The sequence below is a fragment of the Amblyraja radiata genome, chromosome 1 (genome assembly GCF_010909765.2).
Source record: "Amblyraja radiata isolate CabotCenter1 chromosome 1, sAmbRad1.1.pri, whole genome shotgun sequence".
NCBI classification, from domain to species: Eukaryota; Metazoa; Chordata; class Chondrichthyes; order Rajiformes; family Rajidae; genus Amblyraja; species Amblyraja radiata.
In genome coordinates, this window is record NC_045956.1 from 161,429,578 (window position 1) to 161,454,603 (window position 25,026).

General features: G+C 44.2%; 1 protein-coding gene across 1 annotated transcript in view; it reads left to right on the forward strand.

Moving 5' to 3' along the window:
* The first annotated feature begins 546 nt into the window (after window positions 1–546).
* The window catches only part of st8sia5 (ST8 alpha-N-acetyl-neuraminide alpha-2,8-sialyltransferase 5), a 33,580-nt gene continuing 9,100 nt past the window's right edge, over window positions 547–25,026 (forward strand). Inside the window, exons 1-5 of the mRNA XM_033034184.1 lie at window positions 547–1,478; window positions 15,099–15,191; window positions 18,555–18,641; window positions 23,203–23,347; window positions 24,053–24,165. Of these exons, the coding sequence (XP_032890075.1) occupies window positions 1,354–1,478; window positions 15,099–15,191; window positions 18,555–18,641; window positions 23,203–23,347; window positions 24,053–24,165 (563 nt within the window). The 5' untranslated portion in view covers window positions 547–1,353. The remainder of the gene's footprint in view (window positions 1,479–15,098; window positions 15,192–18,554; window positions 18,642–23,202; window positions 23,348–24,052; window positions 24,166–25,026) is intronic.

The following is a 25,026-nucleotide window of genomic DNA, read 5'->3' on the forward strand; positions in this document are numbered from 1 at the left end:
GGGCAATAATGTTTCCATTACGATAAAGTGCAGGGCACGCATTATGTAGAGTGCACTAACACTAGCAAAAAGTAAGAGTCTGAAGAAGGGTATCGACCCGAAACGTCGCACATTCCTTCTCTCCAGCGATGCTGCCTGTCCCGCTGAGTTACTCCAACAGTTTGTGTCTACCTTCGATTTAAACCAGCATCTGCAGTTCTTTGCTACACATACTAGCAAAAAGTAAGTTACATATCAAATGCAATCAAATTTGCTGTAGATTGCTATATGTATGCTGCAAATATCGCACTTAAGGATTTTGTATTTTTATTGCTAGCCTCGCCGCATGGTTAAGTGCGTGTTTTGAGGCAATGAAAAAAAAATGTATAGCAATTATAATAGCTTGAATGAAAAGCACGTGTATTTGGAGAAATGACGGATGGGAGCGCTATGGGCCGTTCTGTCCTTGACGAGGCACGTTGTTGACCTTGTTTATTGCTGAGAGAGTGAGAGAAGGCAGAGGGCGAGAGATACAGGGAAGCAGAAACGCAGACAAGTGCGGAAGGAGGCGACAAGTGCGGAAGGATGAGATAGAGGGGTGGAAACGGACAGTGAAATGTCATGCCCCGGTTCCAGGAACATTGCACCTCGAAACCGAGTTGTAAAACGCACCGGTGCGTTCCCATTTGAAACGCTCGGTATTTTGGATTATTTGCAAGTATCAGTATAAAAATTGAAACACGCCTGGCTGGTTGTCATTGCAATGCGGAGGAGCAGACAGTCTGGAATCGCAGCGTCTAGACCTCCGCACCCCTCGTCCTCCGGCCAGACTCATTTTGCGACCGGCTTCTGGACGAGATACTCCGTACCCCATCGTCCCCCCCCTTCTCCTCGGCGGCAGTCTGCGGCTGAACACGTGGGAAGAAACGTCCCCGAACCCTCTCCGGTTTCGCAAGCGTCCTTGATCAACGTATTCCCATTTAAAGCCGCCTCATCCCGGGACCATTTATTCCGAACGGCTATTAAATCCTGCACCCCTGCATCCTGCATCCTGCATCCTTGCTGCATCGTGGGGAAGCCAAGAAAAAAATAGTGCTTTAGATAAATATTCTGTCCGTATGCAGAAGCAGGTGGGTTTGGAAGGGAAGTGCTTTCAGGAGATTGCGGCTGCAGTCAAGTGTGACAGGGAAGGGAAGAGGTTGAGGGCGACTCGGACTGTTTGCTCGTATTGATGCAGTGGATGGAAGGGATCGCCGTCGGTCAGGGGTCTTGCGGGAGGGGCAACGAATAAGGTTAAAAATCCCCCCACATCCACCCCCCGGCGACAGTCTGGCAAGGTCTCTGGAGAGGATCGATCGCATTTATGCTGGAAGAATGTATTCTGATCCATCGGGAAGAGATCTGCTGGGAAACAGAACCTTGTTTTTCATATTTATTTGTTCTTTCGCACTGGTCACCCTCATACAGCAGATCCTCTACGGCAAGAACTACATAAAGAGGTAAGTAAGGCGACGTGCATTACACTGCCGCGAATGAACAGCGCTTTGCGTGTATGTCAGGTGGACTATCAGCTCCCGGTTACAATAGCAGATTCCCACTCTGCTCACGAACGGTGAGCGCAGCGTGAGTTCATGGATGTCACAGAGCGCTCGCTTTAGGATTGAGGTGAACCCCTTCGTCCCAAGTGATCACAAGGATCTGACCATGGTCATGGCCAAATCACAAAGCGCTGGAGTAATTCAATCTGGAGATGGGTCCCAATCAGAAATCTCACCCCGTCCATGTGTAGAAGGGAACTGCAGATGCTGCTTTACACCGAAGATGTACACAACATTGTTGGAGAAACTCAGCGGGACAGACAACATCTCTGGATAGAAGGAATGGCTGATGTTTTGGGTCGAGACCCCTCTGTAATTCCTCCTGCTCTCCAGTTCTACGGCCGTGTTAACACAGACCTCAATCTGAAGAAGGGTCTCGACCCGAAACGTTACCCATTCCTTCTATCCAGAGATGATGTCTGTCCTGTTGAGATTCTCCAGCATTTTGTGTCTCTCATCCATACTTTCACTCCACAGATGCTGCTTGATCTGCATTCCACAGATGCTGTTGATAAACTCATGACATAGACGCAGAATTAGGCCGTTCGGCCCACTGAACCATGGCTGACCTATTTTTCCCTCTCAAACCCATTCTCCTGTCTTCTCCCCATTAACATTGACACATTCATTCCAAAAGATGTCCACATTTGTAGGTTAGTTGGCCTCTGTAAATTGCCCCTAGTGTGTCTCTGGCAATGAAAGCCACAGATTCACCATCCTCTGGCTAAAGTAATTCCGATTTATCGCCATTATAAAGGATCCTCAAGTAATTTGTGTTTTGTTCAAGATTCCAGCATCTGCAGTTCCTTGTGTCTCCATTGTTATGGCCAACTCTTGATTTAATGCTCCTAGATCTACATTTTCAAATAAAGGGTGATCAATGGTGCACACACACAGAGTGAATTCTTGGCATGTGGACATTGCAGGAAAGGTAGTGATTTTGTTTTTGTCAAATCGACTTTGGTATAGTAGTTGGGATGTTGTGTTACAGTTGTACACCACATTGGTGAGTATTTTGTACACCACATTGGTGAGTATTTTGTACACCACATTTGAAGTATTTTGGTCGCCCTGCTATTGGAAGGATGGTGTTATGTTGAAAAGAGTGCCGAGAAGATTTATGAGCATGTTGCCAGGACCAGAGGGCCTAAGCTATAGGGAGAGTTTGGGCAAGCTAAGGCTTTATACCTTGGTGAATAGGAGGTTAAGTGATCATCTTTTCAGGTGTATAAGATCATGAGGGGAATAGATAGGGTGAATACATCCTAGTGTTTTACTCGGAGGAGGGGAATCAAGAACCAGAGGACATAGGTTTAAGGTGACAGGGGGAAGATTAATAGGAAGCCGAGAGCAAATGTTTCACATGGAAAGAGGATGGGTATATGGAATGAGGTGCCAGAGGAGGTAGTTGTGACAGGTACAATAACACAATTTAAAAGACATTTGGGCAGGTACATGTACGGGAAAGGTTTAGAAGAAAATGGGCCAAATGTGGGCAGGAAGGGCCAGTGCAGATGGGGCATCTTGGTCAGCATCATGCTGCATGACTCTATGCCTTGAGAATGGGTGGATGGCCTTTCATGTTGAATATGGTACTGATATGATTCAAGCAATGGCATACAATGAGATATCAGGATATTGTCTCTCTGAAAATAAAGATCAAAGATTTGTTAATATATTTGGGTGGATGCTTGAAAGTAAATATATTCTCTAAAAATGGTGTTCCTGATCTATTTGATGGTACAGCACCTTTCTTGGAATATTTCAAAGGTGTTGCAGTCAATTAAGAACTTTGGAAGTAAAACAAAACACTACAGATACTGGAAATCCGATCTAACATTGGAAAATGCTGCAAGTATCACATTATTAGAAAGCCAGATCACATGTTTTGCAAAATTGATGTATCCTGGCGTAAATCCCACTAGTTTAGAGATACAGCGCGGAAACAGGCCCTTCAGCCCACTGGGTCTGCGCTGACAAGCGATCCCTGCACATTAACACTATCCTACACCCATTAGGGACAATTCTTACATTTACCAAGCCATTTAACCTACGAACTGTACGTCTTTGGAGTGTAGGAGGAAACCGAAGATGTCAGCAAAAACCCACACAGATCACGGGGAGAACGTACATACTCTGTACAGACAGCACCCATAGTCGGTATTGAATCCAGGTCTCCAGCACTGCATTCGCTGTAAGGCAGCAACTCTACCGCTGCACCACCGTGACCGCCTATACCACTAGGTATAGTTTCTGGGTGAAATTGACCCAATTATGAAATTACAACAGGCATCTCTGATCACACCTTGCGTCTGGTGCTCATCTCATGACATCTGTCATTGTGTAATGTGCGCTTGAGCATTCCCAAAATAAACTGGAGTTCCCAGGCACTGAAAATGACTACTGTGTGACAATCATTAAAAAAACAAGGAGCACACCCAACTGAAGTCTACAGTCAGATGCTACCTAACGGCCCACCTAATTTATAAGCAGACACCTCAAAGAGAGGTTCAAAACCCCCAGAGACAGCCTATATTCCTCTCAAAGTGTTTAAATTGTGCTCAGAATGGCAAATGGTACTTTTTGGCGAACTTAACCATAGAAGAAGCCCTTTAGTAGGAACAAGTTTTGGCCTCCTAATTTGAAGAAGGACATTCTTGCTATTGAGGGAGTGCAGCGTAGGTTCACCAGGTTAATTCCCGGGATGGAGGAACTGATATATGATGAAAGAATGGATTAACTGGGCTTGTACTAGAACTAGGGGACATAGTTGCAGAATAAGGGGGGGCTCTTTTAAAACTGAGATGAGGAAGAACTTCTTCACCCAGAGGGTGGTTAATTTATGGAATTCACTGCCCCAGGGAGCAGTGGAAGCAGAAACGTTAAATATATTTAAGACTAAAATAGATGGTTTTTTAGCTGCCAAGGGGATAAGGGGCTACGGGGAGAGGGCAGGGATATGGACCTAGGTATGGTTAGTATAGTAAGACCTGAGTGATCTCCTGGACAAGTGTCGATCGCCTGGATTGGGGTCGGAGAGGAATTTCCCGGATTTTTTTCCCGAATTGGACCTGGGTTTTTATCCGGTTTTTTGCCTCCCCCAGGAGATCACGAGGTTCTTGGGTGGAGAGGGGTGATAGCGGTATAAAGGGGAGGGTAGTGTCTTGTGTTCTGTGTCTTGTGTCTACTGTTTGTGGGTAAGTGTGTCTGTTTAGTGTTCAGCCATGAGCGAATGGCGGTGCGGGCTCGACGGACCTGGTGGTCTACTCTCGCACCTACTTTCTGTGTTTCTGTGTATTCACTGGAATTTAGAAGGATGAGAGTGGATCTTATAGAAATATTTACTGTAACATTCAAGGGGCTCACAGTTTAAGAATAAGGGGTAGGCCATTTAGGACTGAGATGAGGGAAAACGTTGTCACCCAGAGAGTGGTGAATCTGTTGAATTCTCTGCCACAGAAGTTACTGGATGTTTTCAAGAGAGAGTTAGATATCGCTCTGAGGGTTAACAGAATCAAGAGATATGGGGAAAAAGCAGGAACGGGATACTGATTTTGGATGATCAGCCATGATCCCATTGAATGGCGGCATTGGCTCGAAGGGCCGAATGGCCTCCTGCACCTAATTTCTATGTTTCGATGTTTCTCCTCCATGCCGAAGGAGCCTTCACTACTTACCAAATGGCCCCCCACTTTTACCCAGCACTGTTGAAGTTTTACATCATCTTGTGCTGCAATACTGGCCCAGCAAAGCTTGTAAGAGCGTAAATCATTTTGGACACCAAAATGATTCCTAATACCTGTGTTTAACTGCACATAGCGACATCGATACGTTTTTCTGATTTACATTCTCATGACTCATCGATATTTTTACTTCTAGATCTGGACCAAAGTGCTTGTACAAATCAAGAAATGAAAATGCTGTTCTATGACGTCTGCCATTTACAAACCTTTGTAAATTAGTTTGGGAAGAGAGTGTAATGAGAGATAGGTCAAATTCAAACATAGTACACACTACATAGTTGTTACAACTGTACGTGGCTATTAATTAATGCTTTATGTGGGATTCCATACCACTGGAAGAACTTTCATCATCTTATCTGCACATCGCCCCTGAGTTACAGAACATACATAGAACTCGGACTCTGAGCCAAATGTTCAAAAAACAAATTTTTTCTCAAAGATTTTCTTAGGCGGTGCCTGTCAGAATTGTGCCTTGCGGGCTTCAAAGCAGTGATGGAATTAAGTGCCTGCACTGGAAGTTAAGATAATATCTTAAAGCATATTAGGTTTAGGTTTACTATTGTCACATGAGGGACAGGTGGGAAGAGTGTAGATGGGAGAGTTAGTCGGCATGGGAAAGATGGGCAGAAGGGCCTGTTTCCAGGCAGTATGACTCTATGACTGCAGTGAAAAGATGTGATTTGCACACTATCCAATCAAATCAGCTAATATACATAAATAAAATCAAGCCAAACTCAAGCACCAAAGGAAGAGCAAAGACAAAGATACAAAGTGAAGAATATACAGTAGTTCTCAGCATTATAGCAGTTCCAGAGTCAAAGTCTAATGTGTGCAATGAGGTTGAGCATTCCCTAGCTTACGGAAGGATCATTCAGATGTCTGATAACGGAGGCAAAGAAGTTACTCCTGAGTCTGGTGTTGTGAGCTTTCAACTGTTTGTATCTTCTGCCTGATGGGAGCGGGGAGAAGAAGGAATGACCTGGGTGAAGACGTGAAGTGGAGATGGAGTCAATGGTTGGAATTCTGGTCTATGTGATAGACTGGGCTTCATCCACAACATTGCAATTTATTGCGGTCTTCGGCAGAGCTGTTTCCAAAACCAATGATGCAACCTGACAAATTTGCTACCCATGTCATTGAATACTGCATCGAGTATGGGGATTTATCAAAAATATATATGCAAAATAGGAGTAATTAAAAAGTAATGGCATTAAAGGGATTCCTTTCAAGGATAATGTTTAAAGAACAACAGAAGATAACCAAACAGACAATACGGGGAGAAAAGATGAGGTACGAAGGTAAGCTAGCCAAGAATATAAAGCAGGATAGGAAAAGCTTCTTTAGGTATGTGAAGAGGAAAAAATTAGTTAAGACCAAAGTTGGACCCTTGAAGATCGAAAAAGGTGAATTTATTATGGGGAACAAGGAAATGGCAGATGAGTTGAACAGGTACTTTGGATCTGTCTTCACTAAGGAGGACACAGACAATCTTCCTGATATAGTAGTGGCCAGAGGATCTGGGGTGACGGAGGAACTGAAGGAAATCCACATTAGGCAGGAAATGGTGTTGGATAGACTGATGGGACTGAAGGCTGATAAATCCCCAGGGCCTGATGGTCTGCATCCCAGGGTACTTAAGGAAGTGGCTCTAGAAATCGTGGTGCATTGGTGATAATTTTCCAATGTTCTATAGACTCAGGATCAGTTCCTGTGGCTTGGAGGGTAGCTAATGTTATCCCATTTTTTAAGAAAGGCGGGAGAGAGAAAACGGGGAATTATAGACCAGTCAGCCTGACATTGGTGGTGGGGAAGATACTGGAGTTAATTATTAAAGAGGTGATAATGGGGCATTTGGATAGCAGTAACAGTATCGGTCCGAGTCAGCATGGATTTAAGGAGTGGAAATCATGCTTGACTAATCTTCTGGTTGGCAGACAGGAAACAAAGAGTAGGGATTAACGGGTCCCTTTCAGAATGGCAGGCAGAGACTAGTGGTGTACCGCAGGGCTCGGTGCTGGGACCGCAGCTATTTACAATATACATCAATGATTTGGATGAAGGGATTCAAAGTAACATTAGCAAATTTGCAGATGACACAAAGCTGGGTGGCAGTGTGAACTGTGAGGAGGATGCTATGAGAATGCAGGGTGACTTGGACAGGTTGGGGGAGTGGGCAGATGCATGGCAGATGAAGTTTGATGCGGATAAATGTGAGATTATCCACTTTGGTAGCAAAAACAGGAAGGCAGATTACTATCTAAATGTCGTCAAGTTTGTAAAAGGGGAAGTACAATGGGATCTGGGGGTCCTTGTACATTAGTCTATGAAAGTAAGCATGCAGGTGCGGCAGGCAGTGAAGAAAGCGAATGGCATGCTGGCCTTTATAACAAGAGGAATCGAATATAGGAGCAAAGACGTCCTTATGCAGTTGTACAGAGCCCTAGTGAGACCACACCTGGAGTATTGTGTGCAGTTTTGGTCCCCTAATTTGAGGAAGGACATTCTTGCTATTGAGGGAGTGCAGCGTAGGTTTACAAGGTTAATTTCCGGGATGGCGGGACTGTCATATGCTGAGAGAATGGAGCAGCTGGGCTTGTACACTCTGGAGTTTAGAAGGATGAGAGGGTATCATATAAGATTGTTAAGGGCTTGGACACGCTAGAGGCAGGAAACATGTTCCCAATGTTGGGGGAGTCCAGAACCAGGGACCACAGTTTAAGAACAAGGAGTAAGCCATTTAGAACGGAGACGAGGAAACACTTTTTCTCACAGAGAGTGGTGAGTCTGTGGAATTCTCTGCCTCAGAGGGCAGTGGAGGCAGGTTCTCTGGATGCTTTCAAGAGAGAGGTAGATAGGGCTCTTAAAAATAGCGGAGTCAGGGGATACGGGGAGAAGGCAGGAATGGGGATGATCAGCCATGATCACATTGAATGGCGGTGCTGGCTCGAAGGGCCGAATGGCCTACTCCTGCACCTATTGTCTATTGTCTATTAATACTGGCACCAATACTGGAATTTTTTGTAGGCCCCCTCAGTCATGACTGACCATGGGTGATGCATGCTAGTTGTTGGCTGCTTGCTCCAAACCTCGGCTAGAGCAGCGTCGCTTGTGGCTGAAGAGACCAATGCGGGAGTGACAGTCTCTGTCGCAAAGGTCACATTTGTTTGTGGTCATTGGTCTGTTGAAGTTGCTGCGCTCCTTTCTGCGTGCCCACTGGTCTGCCGCTGCGTTCATCAGTTTCTCTTCCCCGTTTTGAGATGTTGGTTTAGGGTGCCTCTTCATTAAATGGCGGTGCTGGCTCGAAGGGCCGAATGGCCTACTCCTGCACCCATTGTCTATTGTCTATTGTCCACCTTGTGCCATCAGCTGCAAGGCACTCCCAGGACTCCACGTCGATGTTGAGCGCCTTCATATCTCTCTTGCAGACATCCTTGTAACGCAGCTGGGGGGCAGCTGATGGTTCTCCTCCCAGATGTCAGCTCTCCATAGAGGATGTCTTTTGGAATACGGCCATCCTCCATGCGGTGGACATGGCCCAGCCACCGCAGTCTGCGCTGCCCTAGTAGAGTGTACATACTGGGAAGGCCAGCGCGAGATAGGATCTCGGCATTGGACACTCTGTAGTCCATGTCTCACTGCCATACAGTAGCGTACTGATGACACAGGCGTTGTAGATTGCTATCTTTGTCTTCACTGTCAGCTTTGGGTTGGTCCACACTCGAGTTGTGAGGCGAGCGAGAGTTGTAGCTGCCTTCCCGATCCTCTTATCAATCTCTGTCCAAGGTGAGGTTGTAGGTGATGGTGGAGCCGACATACGTGAATTGATGGACGGCATCGAGTTCGCAGTCATCGATGGTGATGACAGACGGCGCCTCTGTATCCTAGAAACATAGAAACATAGAAACATAGAAATTAGGTGCAGGAGTAGGCCATTCGGCCCTTCGAGCCTGCACCGCCATTCAATATGATCATGGCTGATCATCCAACTCAGTATCCCGTACCTGCCTTCTCTCCATACCCTCTGATCCCCTTAGCCACAAGGGCCACATCTAACTCCCTCTTAAATATAGCCAATGAACTGGCCTCGACTACCCTCTGTGGCAGGGAGTTCCAGAGATTCACCACTCTCTGTGTGAAAAAAGTTCTTCTCATCTCGGTTTTAAAGGATTTCCCCCTTATCCTTAAGCTGTGACCCCTTGTCCTGGACTTCCCCAACATCGGGAGCAATCTTCCTGCATCTAGCCTGTCCAACCCCTTAAGAATTTTGTAAGTTTCTATAAGATCCCCTCTCAATCTCCTAAATTCTAGAGAGTAGAAACCAAGTCTATCCAGTCTTTCTTCATAAGACAGTCCTGACATCCCAGGGATCAGTCTGGTGAACCTTCTCTGCACTCCCTCTATGGCAATAATGTCCTTCCTCAGATTTGGAGACCAAAACTGTACGCAATACTCCAGGTGTGGTCTCACCAAGACCCTGTACAACTGCAGTAGAACCTCCCTGCTCCTATACTCAAATCCTTTTGCTATGAAAGCTAACATACCATTCGCTTTCTTCACTGCCTGCTGCACCTGCATGCCCACTTTCAATGACTGGTGTACCATGACACCCAGGTCTCGCTGCATCTCCCCTTTTCCTAGTCGGCCACCATTTAGATAATATCCTACCCCAGGCCGTTCGTCTTCTTCAGACTGATGGTCAGCCCGAAGTCCTTGCATGGCCGATAGAAGCGGTCCATCAGTGACTGTAGTTCCTGCTGGTTGTGGGACACAACTGTTGCATCATCAGCAAACAACATGTCTCTGATGAGAGCTTCACGTACTTTTGACTTGGCTCTGAGGCAGGTGAGGTTGAAGAGCCTGCAGTGCCATCTGATCTAGTACACAGGTAGATCCCCTCTGTTGCTGTGCCGAAGGCATGTTTCAGGAGCAGAGTGAAGAAAATCCACTGCAAATGTCAAAGGGCTGCGAGATGCTGCCATTGAACTGCATTGTCCCCTTTGTGTTGATGTGGAAGGATTCTGTCATGCTCTGCAGTTTTGGTGGGCAGCCAATCTTTGGCAGAGCCTTAAATAGGCCATCTCTGCTGACGAGGTCGAACGCAGGACATGTCAGAACGCAGGACAATATTGGAGTATGAATGCAGAAAACTTATGTTAGCCTCCTATTTATTGACATATTGTAGCTATGCCTTTAATACCATAATCGCATACAAAATCATCTCCATACTCCTGGACCTAGAAGTCAGAATCCCCCCCCCCCCCCCCCATTTGACACATTTTCAGTTACAAGGTTGCTAGTTTTAGTGGTGGAAGGTAGGATGATGTTGCGATGGGTTTTTAGATGTTGGGCTGGACTTTCCTGTGTGATTTGTGATAAAAGTTTCCATATAGCACTGTCTCCTGTGGTGTAAATTTGCTTGATTTTTGACGCATTTGCATCTCTGCTGTGTGTTTTTACAAAGGAGAACATTTAGTCTTTGTGTAATATTGGTCTTCAGTTCTTTTGTCACATCTTTGGCATGTTTGCTGTAGGTTTCTCTTGTACTATGGAATAAAGGTAGTACAAAGATAGAAAGGTAGTACTGTACATAGAACAAAGGTACTCTATGGTCATATAGAATAAACAGTGTCAAATGTGATAGAGAGAAAACGGACTTTCCACAGAAGTGAAGAGAACAGACAGCACAAACCCAGGCTGTTCAGCCCAAAAGATCTATGCCAGTGTTAAAGCTCCTCTCAAGCCTCATTCCATGTAACTCTCTCAGTATAACCTTCTGCTCCTTCTATCGTCTTTGTCTGGCTTAGGTTTGATTACATCTGTGTTATATTTTAAAAATAGAATTGACCTGGCTGAACCCAAGGCAGGTTCGGCTAATGCTTCTCATGTAATCTGCAACCGGCCCATTTATCACATTCACATGCCCTTTCTCAGAAGTTTGTCAGCAATGCAGCTCGGCCCATAGGACGGACCTATCATTGGGTTTTGGGTCTCGACCCGAAACGTTGCCCATTTCCTTCGCTCCATAGATGCTGCCTCACCCGCTGAGTTTCTCCAGCATTTTTGTCTACCTACCATTGGGTTTTAATGCTTTTGGATCCAACACACACTAAGGACGATCATTTGCAACTAACGACGTGTACCGAATTGTAATTCATCCAGGCAGACTCTACACTTCGCACGACCTTGTAATATGATTGTATAAGCTGGAGGCAGTGTTCAGTTACTTTGATGTTCCATTGCTTCCGGACAGAGCTTTAAATTGAAAAAAATCTGTCCACATGAACTAGTTCAGAGGAATTTAATATGCTGAGGTATGTGTGGAATATGCTGCTCCTGCCACAAATGAATGCATCTCCAAAAACATTCACGATATCAATGTCACCCAGAACAAAGCAGCCCCTGATTGGCTTCATAGCTACCACCCTGAACATTCATCCCTTCCCCCTCTGTTACTCTAAGGCCATGGTGTGCACTCTGCATGAGTAGACGTTATAACTAGAGTGGTTACTCTGCAAAATTAGTTAGTACATCGTTAAAATCTGCTATTGCCGATTGCTTTCATAGCTTTTGGGAGAAGGCCCCCTTTGACTGTGGAGTCTTACAGCGATCATGAATTTGTTTGACATGATTGATATTCCACAGACTACATGATCAATGGAACTTCTGCTCTTGACACGTTTCCTGGATCTGTATGTTGGGTCATAATGGTCAGAATCCGTGCTTTGACCCTGAGAATAGTTCCTTTGCTAAAGGAAGCAGGTAATTCAATCAACATCTTCCCAACAATGTTCAACACTTTCATTGACTCAGGGGCGGACAACCCGGGGGGGGGGGGGGGGCCAGAGGGGACACGTCCCCCCCATATTTTGAGAGGTGGGAGACATCCCCCCCAAGTTTTTGTAATCCGGATATTAAAACCCGGTGAAATCTCCGCTTTCCGCGAGACAGTGGGGGTGGGACTGATGATTGAGGGCGCCGATTGGACGAGAGAGATGACGATCAGCAGGCAATCGGGACGGGACATGATGATTCAGCGCGGTGATTGGAGGAGGGAGACATGGCACAGACCTGCGCCACATCCGCTATAGGATCTTTGGTCAGGAGTCAGACGCGAGCTGTGCCCCCAGGCCCACAGCCAGCGCAGAGAAGCAGCGCTAAACCCAGCTCAACTCTGCCTGTCCCGCCAGGTGAGCCTACAGCCCTGCCTGGACTTGCGGGACATATGGCCAGCGCGGAGAAGCAGCGCTGCTGTCCCGTCAGTCCAGACAGGGCTTGTAGGTTAACCCGGTGAGACAGGCAGAGTTGAGCTGCATTTAGCGCTGGATTGAGCCTCCGAAGCCTCGTGCGTGTGTGTGTGAGTGTACGCATGCACGCGTGGCCGCCAAAAAATTGTGTCCCCCGTCCCCTCCATGTTTTGATAGCGAGTTCCGCTCTTGCATTGACTTGTACAAGGAGTGTCATGACCAGGTAATTTAAAGTTCATGTTAAATCCCTGTTGGCTGCTTTTACAAAGGCAGGAAAATCTCATCCTGCAGAGGAGCAGCATATCATTGATAGCAGCTTCTGCTTTCCATGTTTAACTGTGCATGTGTAAATACTGGAAGCTGCTGTCAGATTTACACAGTGTCAATGGCCATTGATTGAGATTGTCTTACCTTCTGGGCTGATAAGTGTCTTATGGTTAGTATTCATTCTTTAAGGGCTGACAATGTGGTGCTGGAGCTATCAAGACTAGGTCTGAATAAGTATTATCAGAGCAGAACAGATGACATGTACAATCCAGATGCATTGATGTACAGATAAAGGCATTGACTCTACTGCCAAATCTTCATGATCCTCTGTTTAAGGATTCAGCTGAACATACTTCGCGAGGCAGTGAAATATTATGTCATTTCAGGTTTGGAGATAACCAATGCGAGTTACTAACCAGTGAATTAGAGACAAGAAATGTTCTATTTTAAGGCCAGGAATAATATATGCAATCAGCAGGTACTATACTGCCCTTTCCTGCCAACGAAAAGTCAATACTTTCAGGGCCTTTCTTGATGGGTAGGCAAGAACAAAGCTAATGGAGCTAAGCACGGGACACGAATGTTGGAATCTAACGCTGCTAATACTACAGCAAGAAAGGTCAAGGAAGGAAAGAATATTGAAAGGAACAGCAAGGATGGTGATGTATGAAAAGAGAGAGGAAATTAAATATAACATCCTGTCTCTAAAAATAACATCCTACCTCTCTCCTTGACTTTATCTTTAAATGTGCTCTGATATGCTCTATACTTCAACAATAATGTTGAGTAGGAGGATGGACTGTGTTGGGAGATTTATTTATTTAATACCCCGAGATTCAATTTCTTACTCCCAAATGAACGGAGCTATGCATTTCAGCCTGTGCCGTGACATCCTATGCATGGATTCAAAAGCTGTTATGGCAGTACTCTGAAATGTTTCTGATTCTACATTGGGAAGCGTTTGTCTAAATTGATTGCCTTTGCAGAGCGTTCTTGAATGTTGGAAACTTACTGCAAAGGGAATCCTGTTCTTCACCCCAAAGAAACACAGAAACATAGAAAATAGCTGCAGGCAAGAACGGAACTCACTATCAAAACATGGAGGGGACGGGGACACAATTTTCTGGCTGCCGCGCGCGCATGCGCACACTCACACACGCGCGCGAGGCTTCGGAGGCTCAATCCAGCGCTAAATGCAGCTCAACTGCCTGTCTCACCGGGTTAACTACAGCCCTGTCTGGACTGACGGGATACCAGCGCTGCTTCTCCGCGCTGGCCATATTTCCCGCAAGCCCAGGCAGGTTAACCTGGCGGGGATGTCGCCCACCTCTCAAAACATGGGGGGGGATGTGTCCCCCCCCCCCCCCCCCCCGGGCTTTCCGCCCCTGGCTGCAGGAGTAGGCTTTTTGGCCCTTCGAGCCAGCACTGCCATTCCATATGATCATGGCTGATCATCTAAAATCAGTACCCTGTTCCTGCTTTATCCCCATATCCCTTGATTCATTTAGCCTTAAGAGCTAAATCTAACTATCGAAAACATCCAGTGAATTGGCCTCCACTGCCTACTGTGGCAGAGAATTCCACAGATTTATCACTCTCTGGGTGAAAAGGCTTTTCTTCCTTTCAGTCGTAAATGGCCTACCCCATATTCTTAGCATTGCATTTCGAAGCTCTGACACATTCTGCAAATGTTCTATTTCTTAGAATTGTACAACACAGAAACAAAACTATCTACAAGCCCTTTGTCCCCACAATTCCCTGTCAACCATTCACATTAATCCTGCACATCAATCCCCTTCTGTTCTCCTCGCAAATCTCCCCAGCCTCTACCATTGACATACATACTAGGGTCAATTTACTGTGGCCAACTAACCCACCAAACTGAATATCTTTGGCTTGTGGGATGAAACCAGAGCATTAGAAAGATATATTTGCAGTCATATGGAGAATGTTCAAAGTTCACACTGACAGTAGCCAAGTTCACGATCGAACCTGGGTCATTGGAGATGTGAGGCATCGGCTCTAATATTGCAACAGTCGCCCCCTTCTTCCTCCTCTGATTGTGGCTTCTGCAGAGAAATAAATTGCACGTACACAAAAATGCTGGAGAAACTCAGCGGGTGCAGCAGCATCTATGGAGCGAAGGAAATAGCCAACGTTTCGGGCCGAAACCCTTCTTCCATACATTGCAGTATTTCTGAAAAATCGTTGATGAAATTGTGATGGGTGAATTTGTTTATTAAAGCTAATATTTCTGTTTGCCTCAGGTATTTCGAGTTGCAGGAAGGTCGGTTCGAATACAACTCCTCAACATGTTGGAAGCTGCGTAATGAGATCATGGAGGTGAAGGTACTTTCCATGTGAGTCATTGTGACCCGGAAGGCAGAGGCACCATGGATTTGTATAGTGATTCAAATTAAGATAAGCTTAAAAGAAAAGCCATGTGATAAATATGAGTGGTTATCAAATGCAGAAAGAAATCTCTGGAATGGAGCAAACAAGTGATTAGCAAAGATGAAAGGAAGCACAAATGACTGGGCATCAACAGAAGCTCACAGGCTAAAGGATAACCAAAGGAGCATAGGTAACAGCACCAGGGGATCATGTAGACAAAATAAATGCAGTCTTGTTTTTCGGTGAGGAAAAGGCAGAAGAAGTAAAAACAACAATTGCTTAATTAGTAAAAGCAAAATACCACAACATATGAAAGATATTAAAAGATCAGAAGTGGGAATATTCACTGGTGATTGTAGAAAGTTTCATCCCATCTCCTCATAAAATGAAACAGTCCCTACTTGCATGCACAAGATCTAGCAACACTGGGCAACATACAAGAGAATCTAACAATCTCTATCACTTCCATCATCTAGAGTATGTCTGTTACTGTGCCCCCACTGTCAACATCTGAAAGGGTCACCATTAATCAGAAGCTCATCTGGATCAGACAATGGGGACCCGACTTGGGGGGACCGCCATGATGTACAATGGGGACCAAGCGTGAGAGGACCGCTGTGAGGGACAGTGGGAGAACAGAGGGGAGGGGGGGTGGGGGTGCACTCTAGTTTAGAATCCTCTGCCCAGGGGATAAGTCTGTGTTTGTTCATTTGTTCCGGTGAAGGCGCTGTGCACACAGCAGCCAGACAACAGTCGCTTCTATTTTTCTTTTGGCTTTCACTTTTAATTTCAAGTTTTTGTGTATCTTGTGTGTTGTGACTGTCGGCAGACCAATTTCTCTCCAGGGATGCTTAAAGTTTTATCGTATCGTATCAGCTTCATTAGTGCTCTGACTCAAAGAGCAGGTTGACAGCTGGGTATCCACTGACAAATGACACCTTTTGACATCGCAAAGCATGAAATGAAATCCCAAATGCATGAAACAGAAGACACTGTGTGAAGGACCACTCTACATTTTCTTAATGACTGCAGCTGCAACAACACTAAAAATGCTCAACACCATCGGGCCGAAGCACCTGTTTAATTACCAGGTTATACACTGCCCTACACATTGTCTCTCCACCTCAACAAACAGCTGAATGTTCTATCTACAAAATGCACACAGTTATTTGCCAAGGGTGCGTCCAAACCTAGGATTTGTACCAACCAAAAAGCGGTGCTCAGGAAGAATAACATCACTCAGAGACTGCTGCTGTCCTTTTATCGGTGCTCCATTGAGAGCATCCTAACATACTGTGTATGCGTATGGTACACCAGCTGCACAGCGGCTCAGAGGAAAGCGCTCCAGAGGGCCATTGACAATGCCCAGAGGATTGTCGGCTGCCCTCTCCTTACCTTGGAGGACTTACACAGTTCCCGCTGCATCAAAAAATCCCAGAGTATTATAAAGGACATTTCCCACCCCGGACACTCCCTGTTTGAACTGTTACCATCAGGCAGACGGTACAGATCTACAAGGACAAGGACAAACAGACTTAAAAACAGTTTTTACCCCACTGCTATAAAGGCACTAAATGTAGCCGCCAAGGAACGCAGGGGCGATACATACTAAGAGACTGTGAAATCGACAGAAGGATGTAGGGCTGGGTGTTTATGCGTGCTATTTTCATGATATTTATTTTAGTTGTTTATCTTTTTTTAAATATTTTACCTTGTATGTATCGTTAGCTTTTAGAAATGTTTGAATGGTGCACTGACTGGCTGACATTTTACAATTTCGTTGTACATGGTTCATGTTACAATGACAATAAAGAAACTATTCTACTATTCTATTCTATTCTATGTCATGAAAAACGAGTAAACAAATAAAGGGGCTTGTTGGAGCACTTGCGGATAACGATCGAAGTGGACATTGAAACAATGCCTAAATTAAAGGTGAAAGTTTACCAGGTCCAGGATGTAGGCATTACAAATACTAAAAATAGTTGGAAAATAAACAGCAAAGACACTAAGTATAAAAATGTGACCATAGAGCATGGGGCAGGGCAGTACAGGAACAGGCCCCAGCATGTCTGTACTGACCATGATGCCAAAATAAACTGATGCCATCTACTGCACATCATGGTCCATAACCATCTAGTCCCTGCCTATATGCTGGGCTTGCCTAAATTCCTTTTAAACATTGCTATCATTACTGCACCCCCCCCCCCCCCCCCATCCCAATCTATCTTAGAGCTAGGCCCTCTAGTATTTGACATTGAATTTCCAACATGGGGAAAGTTTCTGACTGCCTACCCTCTCTATGCCTCTCCCGCAGAACATAGAACAGTACAGAACAGGAACAGGGCCTTCAGCCCACAATGTCTCTGCCAAACATGGTGCCAAGGACAAATCTGCCTGCACATATCTCTAATCCATATCCCTCCATTCCGTGCTTATTCATATGCCTAAAAGCTTCCTAAATGCCATCATTGTATTTGCCTTCACCACCTCCCCAGGCAGCGCTTTCCAGGCACTCACCATTCTCTATACAAAAAAACTGCACATCTCCTTTAAACATTACTCCTCTCATCTTAAAACTCTTTAAATCATGGGTTTTGTCCGGGTGCTCCGGTTTCCTCCCACATTCCAAAGACGTGCGGGCTTGTTGGTTAATTGGCATCTGTAAATTGTCCCTACAGTGTAGGATAACCTAGTGTTGGTTGGTGTGGACTCGCTGTATCTAAACTAAACTGAACTAAACTATATTCAGTTAGTATATAACATAACTTGAAGTAAAGTTATTTGTACCACATCCTCGTATACCTTTGATTATAAGCATTGTATCACGCTTCGATGAAAGATGAGTGACAAAACTATTTGTGTTCTATATGCCTATTAACCTCTATATGTGGAGGCATCTCTTCATCTTAATCCTGGCTCTAATCTTAAAACCATTGCCACGTGTCCTGGATCATTCCACGAATAGGTGTAATTCCTAATCCCAAACCACAAATGGCAAAACAATGATTCCTCTTGTTCTGGTGGCTTCATTGGTGTAGTGTGGGTGCTTATTCAGACCAGGACATGGTCACTTTGTTGACCCTCCAGGCAATCTGAAGAGTTAAATTAAAATGAAAGCTGAAGGAAACTTTGGGCCTAGTTTCTGGCTGGTATCTTACTGTTGATAAGGAGGAAAAGATTCACTTGATGTAAGTTTATTTTACAATATTGAAGAGCGTAAATTCATGGCACATATCAACTTCATTAAATGTCATTGACTTGAATGGTTCTGACAATGAAGGGAACTAGATGAACCTCATCTAGTTCTTTGCTCTTTTGTTCTGCAGGGTGAAGCAGTCTGAGCTGTTTGAACGTTGGAAGACCCTGCAGTTGTGTAAATGGGAAAGGAACCAGAGTGCTACCAACATTTTTAAGTAAGTTGATAAGCAAGCAGGGAAGTTAAGGTAAGGGGGATGATCATAGAGGCTGATGAGGATAGAGTATAAAAGGAGCATGTCAGTGAACTTAGAAAAGGATGAGTATAGGAGTTGGGATGTAACGTTTAAATTGTACAAGGCATTGGTGAGACCAATTCTGGAGCATGGTGTACAATTTTGGTCGCCAAATTATAGGAAAGATGTCAACAAAATAGAGAGAGTACAGAGGAGATTTACTAGAATGTTGCCTGGGTTTCAGCAACTAAGTTACAGAGAAAGGTTAAACAAGTTAGGTCTTTATTCTTTGGAGCGCAGAAGGTTAAGGGGGGACTTGATAGAAGTCTTTAAAATGATGAGAGGGATAGACAGAGTTGGCGTGGATAAGCTTTTTCCATTGAGAGTAGGGAAGATTCAAACAAGAGGCCATGATTTGAGAATTACAGGACAGAAGTTTAGGGGTAACATGAGGGGGAACTTCTTTACTCAGAGAGTGGTAGCTGTGTGGAATGAGCTTCGAGTGGAAGTAGTGGAGGCAGGTTCGATTTTATAATTTAAAAATAAATTGGATAGGTATATGGACGGGAAAGGAATGGAGGGTTATGGTCTGAGTGCAGGTAGATGGGACTAGGGGAGAATAAGTGTTCGGCACGGACTAGAAGGGCCGAGATGGCCTGTTTCCGTGCTGTAATTGTTATATGGTTATATGAGAATTATAGACGTATAAAGGGAAGGGGAGAGTTTTTGAAAAGAGTTTGAATGGTAAGGAAGATATAAAAAGTTAGAGTATGATTTCCATCAACGGAGGAAGATAAGTATGATGGCATGGTGGCGCAGCGGTAGAGTTGCTGCCTTACAGTGCCAGAGACCCAGGTTCAATCCTGACTGCGGATGCTTTCTATAAGGAGTTTGTACGTTCTCCCTGTGTTTTCTCCAGGAGCTTTTCTCCCACATTCCAAAGATGGACAGGTTTGTAGGTTAATTGGCTTTTTAAAAAATTGTAAATTGTCCCCAGAGTGTAGGAAAGTGCGAATGTCCGAGGATCGTTGGTTGACGCAGACTCGCTGGGGCAAAGGCCCTGTTTCCACGCTGCATCTCTAAACAAAATAAAAAGTAAATATATCTGAAACAGCAGGAGTGAGAGGAATGGAGAATAAAAGGGTTCGGCTCAGTAAGGGTTGAGAGGTACAGTCAACTGCATCTGGAATTCATGGGGCAACATTACATAGAAAGAGAAACAAATTCAGGTAAAAGCCTATGTGACGAAAGGCCTTCCTTTGTTGAATGTAAAATATGTTTTGTGCCAAGAGAAAGATTTGGCAGACGGGGTGACCGTGGTGGCCAATGTTGTGCACCTATGACAAAGATGTGAAACAAGATATTGCAATCTCCATGGTATATGTAGGTATGTTTCAAAGCCTACCTGAAGCGTCGCTGAAAATCTGCCGCTGCGAGTGTGCGCGATTTTGGCGCCGTTTAGAGGGGGCGGGTTTAAAACGCGATTTTCTCTAGGCTGTTCAAATCGAAGATGTTCAGCCTAATTAATTATTAACGAAAAATCGCTGGAAGACCCCGTCGCAAAAGCTATTATTAGTTTTAAAGGCCTCGTATAATAGTTATAGTAGTTTAAAAATCAACCTCTAAACCCGCGAACACCAGCAACCGCAGGGTCTCATAAAGCAAATAGCAGAAGTTAGGCTGTATATTTTTACATTAAAAAGGGCTTCTAAAGATCCCTTTATACAAAGTTCAATATTGCGAGTAGCTCATTTTGGGCCCATTATATCCCGCAGTATTTTTCTCGGCATTTGAGGGTACAAATCTACCGCAATGTGAACGTTCCAAACCAGCGCGTTCACAGGATCCCACTAGAAAGCTGATTTAAATGGACTTTAATTTACAGCAATTGAACACTAAATTCCTTCCATTTGGTCTATAAATTAATGTAAATGAGATTTAAAAATCATGTATTATTGTGAATTATTTGTGAATATTATTTGGACATTTAGGCTATTTAAAAATGTTAATCATTTATTAAGAAATGGATAGATGTTTAGATCTAGTAATTGAAGTCTGAAATTAGCTACAATTAGGTAACTAACTAATTATATGCTTTAATTTCAGGTCATCCAAGTAAGATAATTTTATATTTGTTTCAGAATGCTTCAATCTATGATAACTGAAAATTTCATTCAGTTCTCTTAATTTTTAAGAAAGTTATGGGCTTCTGACTGTTCACGATCACAGCTTTTTTGTTATGTCCATAGAAAATCAATAGGGAACAAGATGCTCATTTCCCAGTATGAAAATGGCCATAACTTTTTAAATACTTGAGATATGAAAGTGAATTAGGTGTCAAATTAAACTTATTTTTATGCTTTATCTGATGGGATAAATTGCAGACTTGATTTTTAAAATCTCAAAGTTTTGTAACATTGCTAGTATATGGAGCTCTGATGTCAATTGCTGCCTCTGTCCAGCAACAATAGTATCCTCGACCTGGTTACCTGTGAATAGTTCTCACAGACTGCAAACCATGAAATGAAAGTGTGCAGAAAGGAACTGCAGATGCAAGATAGATACAAAGTGCTGGAATAACTCCAGGATCAGGTAGCATCTCTGGAGAAAAAGGATGGGTGATGTTTCGGGCTGGGACTCTTCTTCAGACAGCAATCTGAAGATTCCCGGCCCAAAACATAACCATTCATTTTCTCCAGAGATGCTGCCTGACTCGCTGAGTTACTCCAGCACTTTATGCCTATCTTTCATGAAAAGAAAGTGCAATTTTGTAGCTAATCTTTTTAAATATCTTACAGAATTCAAAGTAACAATTGGAATATGCATATACCATTGAGGTGAAGATCAAACAAACCATGATTTAATTATTGAAAAACAAAACAAAAACTGCATATACTGAAATTCTGAAATAAAAATGTGTTGGAAATACTCAGTTCTGATGAAAGTTTGTTGACCTGAAACATTAACTCTGTTTCCCTCTCCCCAGATATGTCTAGCCCGATGAGTATTTCTAGCATCTTGTATTTTTGTTATCCATGTATTATTTTAAAATCTATTGTATAGCCAAATACCTATGTGTGAATATGAAACAAAGTGCTGGAGTAATTCAGCGCGTCAGGCAGAGTCTCTGGAGGACATGGATAGGCAATGTTTCCGGTCTGGACCCTTCTTCAAACTGATGGTAGTAGGAATATTACAAGTCTCATCGTTTTTAGGTACCACCTGCTAATTTTGATGCTGAAAATAGATTGCTGAGTGATAAGCACATTTATGCATGCATAGGGAAAATCTGTCACGCGCACCCATGCATACAACATGCACCGGTGATCGCAATCTGTTTGCAAGGTACTTTTGAGGCAGCAGTTCACATTGCAGACAGCAAACTAAGAAACAAAGAGACAAGCTAAGAAACAAAGAAACAAACTAAAAAATGTATCAAATACTTGAAATAATTTATAATTTATAGAATACAAAATAAAGAATGGAATAAATACATAAGTTTAAAGGGGAAGCAGGAATATCACAAACTTGTTTATTATTCAAACTATTATATATTGAAACATTTAATTGAAGGATTTTTAATCAAAATACATAAAGCTATTTTTTAACATCTAGATTCTTCTGTGTGATAATTATAGGCACAGATTATCATTAACTACTGACTCGAGAAATGTTTCCAGGCTATGTTACGACAAAAATAGCTTGTAAATCCTTGGAAATATTGTAAGTTAGCCAACAGTGATTAGGTGCGATTCTTGTTGAGAATGTTTATGCAACTTTGCAAGTACAATGAAGATAGACACAAAATGCTGGAGTAATTCAGCAGGACAGGCAGCATCTTTGTGACGTTTCGGGTCAAGACCCTTCTTCAGGGTGCAATGGTTGCTGCATAGAGCCACACAGGGCACACTGATAGTGAATAAGTAAATGTTGGAAAGCAGGGCTATAGTTCTGGAGATAGAGGTCATAAGCGATAGGAGCGGATTAGTCCATTCACCCCATCTGTTGGGGGGAGCCCAGAACTAGGGGTCACAGTTTAAGAATAAGGGGTAGGCCATTTAGGATTGAGATGAGGAAAAACATTTTCACTGAGAGAGTTGTGAATCTGTGGAATTCTCTGCCACAGAAGGCAGTGGAGGCCAATTAACTGGATGTTTTCAAGAGAGAGTTCGATATAGCTCTTAGGGCTGACAGAATCAAGGGATATGGGGAGAAAGCAGGAACGGGATACTGATTTTGGATGATGCTGGCTCGAAGGCACCTATTTTCTATGTTTCTCGGTCTACTCCGCCATTCAATTATGGCTAATCTATCTCTCCCCCATTCTCCCCATAATCCCTGACACCCGTACTAATCAAAGAGGGTTTGATATGACATAAATAAAATGGGTGAGGGAGAAAATTCAGCGCAAACCCCAAATTTCATCCTCACTACCTTCGTATCTGCCTCCGAGATATCTTTCACAGTGTGGCAGTCATCTCTTTCCAGTCTGATGTGCTGAATTGCCCAATTTGTGCCTCCATCTTCTTGGTTGATTCCACAGATCTCGCCTGACCCGATGCTGCAACGCGCCAGCATTTCTATTCACAACGCAGAAGAATACTCCCCAGGGCATCAAGCTGAAGTACGAGGTGGACAGCAGTGGCTTTCTCTTCATCAATGAAGATGTTTTTGAATTATTTCCAAAGGTAAGGCTACCAGACTATGAGACGCGTTGAGGGTTCAAAAGGCGATAACTAATTCCCGTTTAGAACAGTAAATGCTCCTTCCATTTTCAAATGTCTTGCTGCAAATTTGCTGTAAGAACTCAGTAATTGGGAAGTTGGAAGAAAGAATGTAAGTCATTTGCAGCGTTATCATGAAGTCATGAAATTTAACATGAGTGAATCAGTAAAGGTCATTGAAAGAGGTAGCGGAAATAAACTAATTAACTAGATGTGTTTTCAGATTGAAGGTATGCAGGAAGGTGAGCAAGTGGATTATTCTGTCTCAAAGAGTGTATGTTCAGTTTCTACAGATATGTTCAGAGCAAAAGGGTTGTGAAGGAAAGTGCATAGAAAGGAACTGCAGTTGTTAATATATCCCAAAGATAGACACAAAGTGCTGGAGTAACTCCGGGTCAGGCAGCATCTCTGGGGAAAAAGGATAGGTGACGTTTTGGATCTTCAGAATGAAAGTAGAGGGGAGGGAACTGGAGGTAAGAAAAGGCCTGAGGGCACATATATAGAAAGAAAGACATGGGCACCGTTCTCAATATGTATCTGTATATTTCTATGCATGAAGAGGACAAAGAAGAGTTTGATTTTGACACTAGCTTTATATTATAATGACAGCAACCAACTTTGTCAAGTCCTTGTTATTTCTGTTCATTCTGTGAGGTTTCCTCTTCATAGGAAATGCCATATTCACGCTCCCAGTTTAAAAAATGTGCAGTGGTTGGGAATGGAGGAATCCTGAAGAACAGTAGGTGTGGCAATGAGATCGATTCCACGGATTTTGTATTCAGGTATGATGGAGCAGTGCTTTTACAAGTGTTACTGCTGAATGGCCAAAAAAATCTTCAAGAAATGCTTTCATGGCACATTGTATGAATGTCTTAAAATCTGGACTACACGTCTTCCCACCCTGCCCCCTGTAAAGACTCCATCCCCTACTCCCAATTCCTCCGCCTACGCCGCATCTGTTCCCAGGATGAGACGTTCCACACCAGGGCATCGGAAATGTCCTCGTTCTTCAGGGAACGGGGATTCCCCTCCGCCACCATAGATGATGCTCGCACCAGGGTCTCATCCATACCCCGCAACACTGCTCTCTCTCCCCATCCCCGCACTCGCAACAAGGGCAGAGTCCCCCTAGTCCTCACCTTTCACCCCACCAGCCGGCAAATACAACACATAATCCTCCGCCATTTCCGCCACCTCCAACGTGACCCCACCACTCGCCACATCTTCCCATCTCCCCCTATGTCTGTCTTCCGCAAAGACCGCTCCCTCCGCAACTCCCTTGTCAATTCTTCCCTTCCCCCCCGTACCACCCCCTCCCCGGGTACTTTCCGTTGCAACCGCAAGAAATGCAACACCTGTCCCTTCACCTCCCCCCTCGACTCCATTCAAGGACCCAAGCAGTCGTTCCAGGTGCGACAAAGGTTCACCTGTATCTCCTCCAACCTCATCTACTGCATCCGCTGCTCTAGATGTCAGCTGATTTACATCGGGGAGACTAAGCGGAGGTTGGGCGATCGTTTCGCCGAACACCTCCGCTCAGTCCGCAATAACCTACCTGAACTACCGGTGGCTCAGCACTTCAATTCCCCCTCCCATTCCCAATCCGACCTCTCTGTCCTGGGTCTCTTCCATTGCCAGAGTGA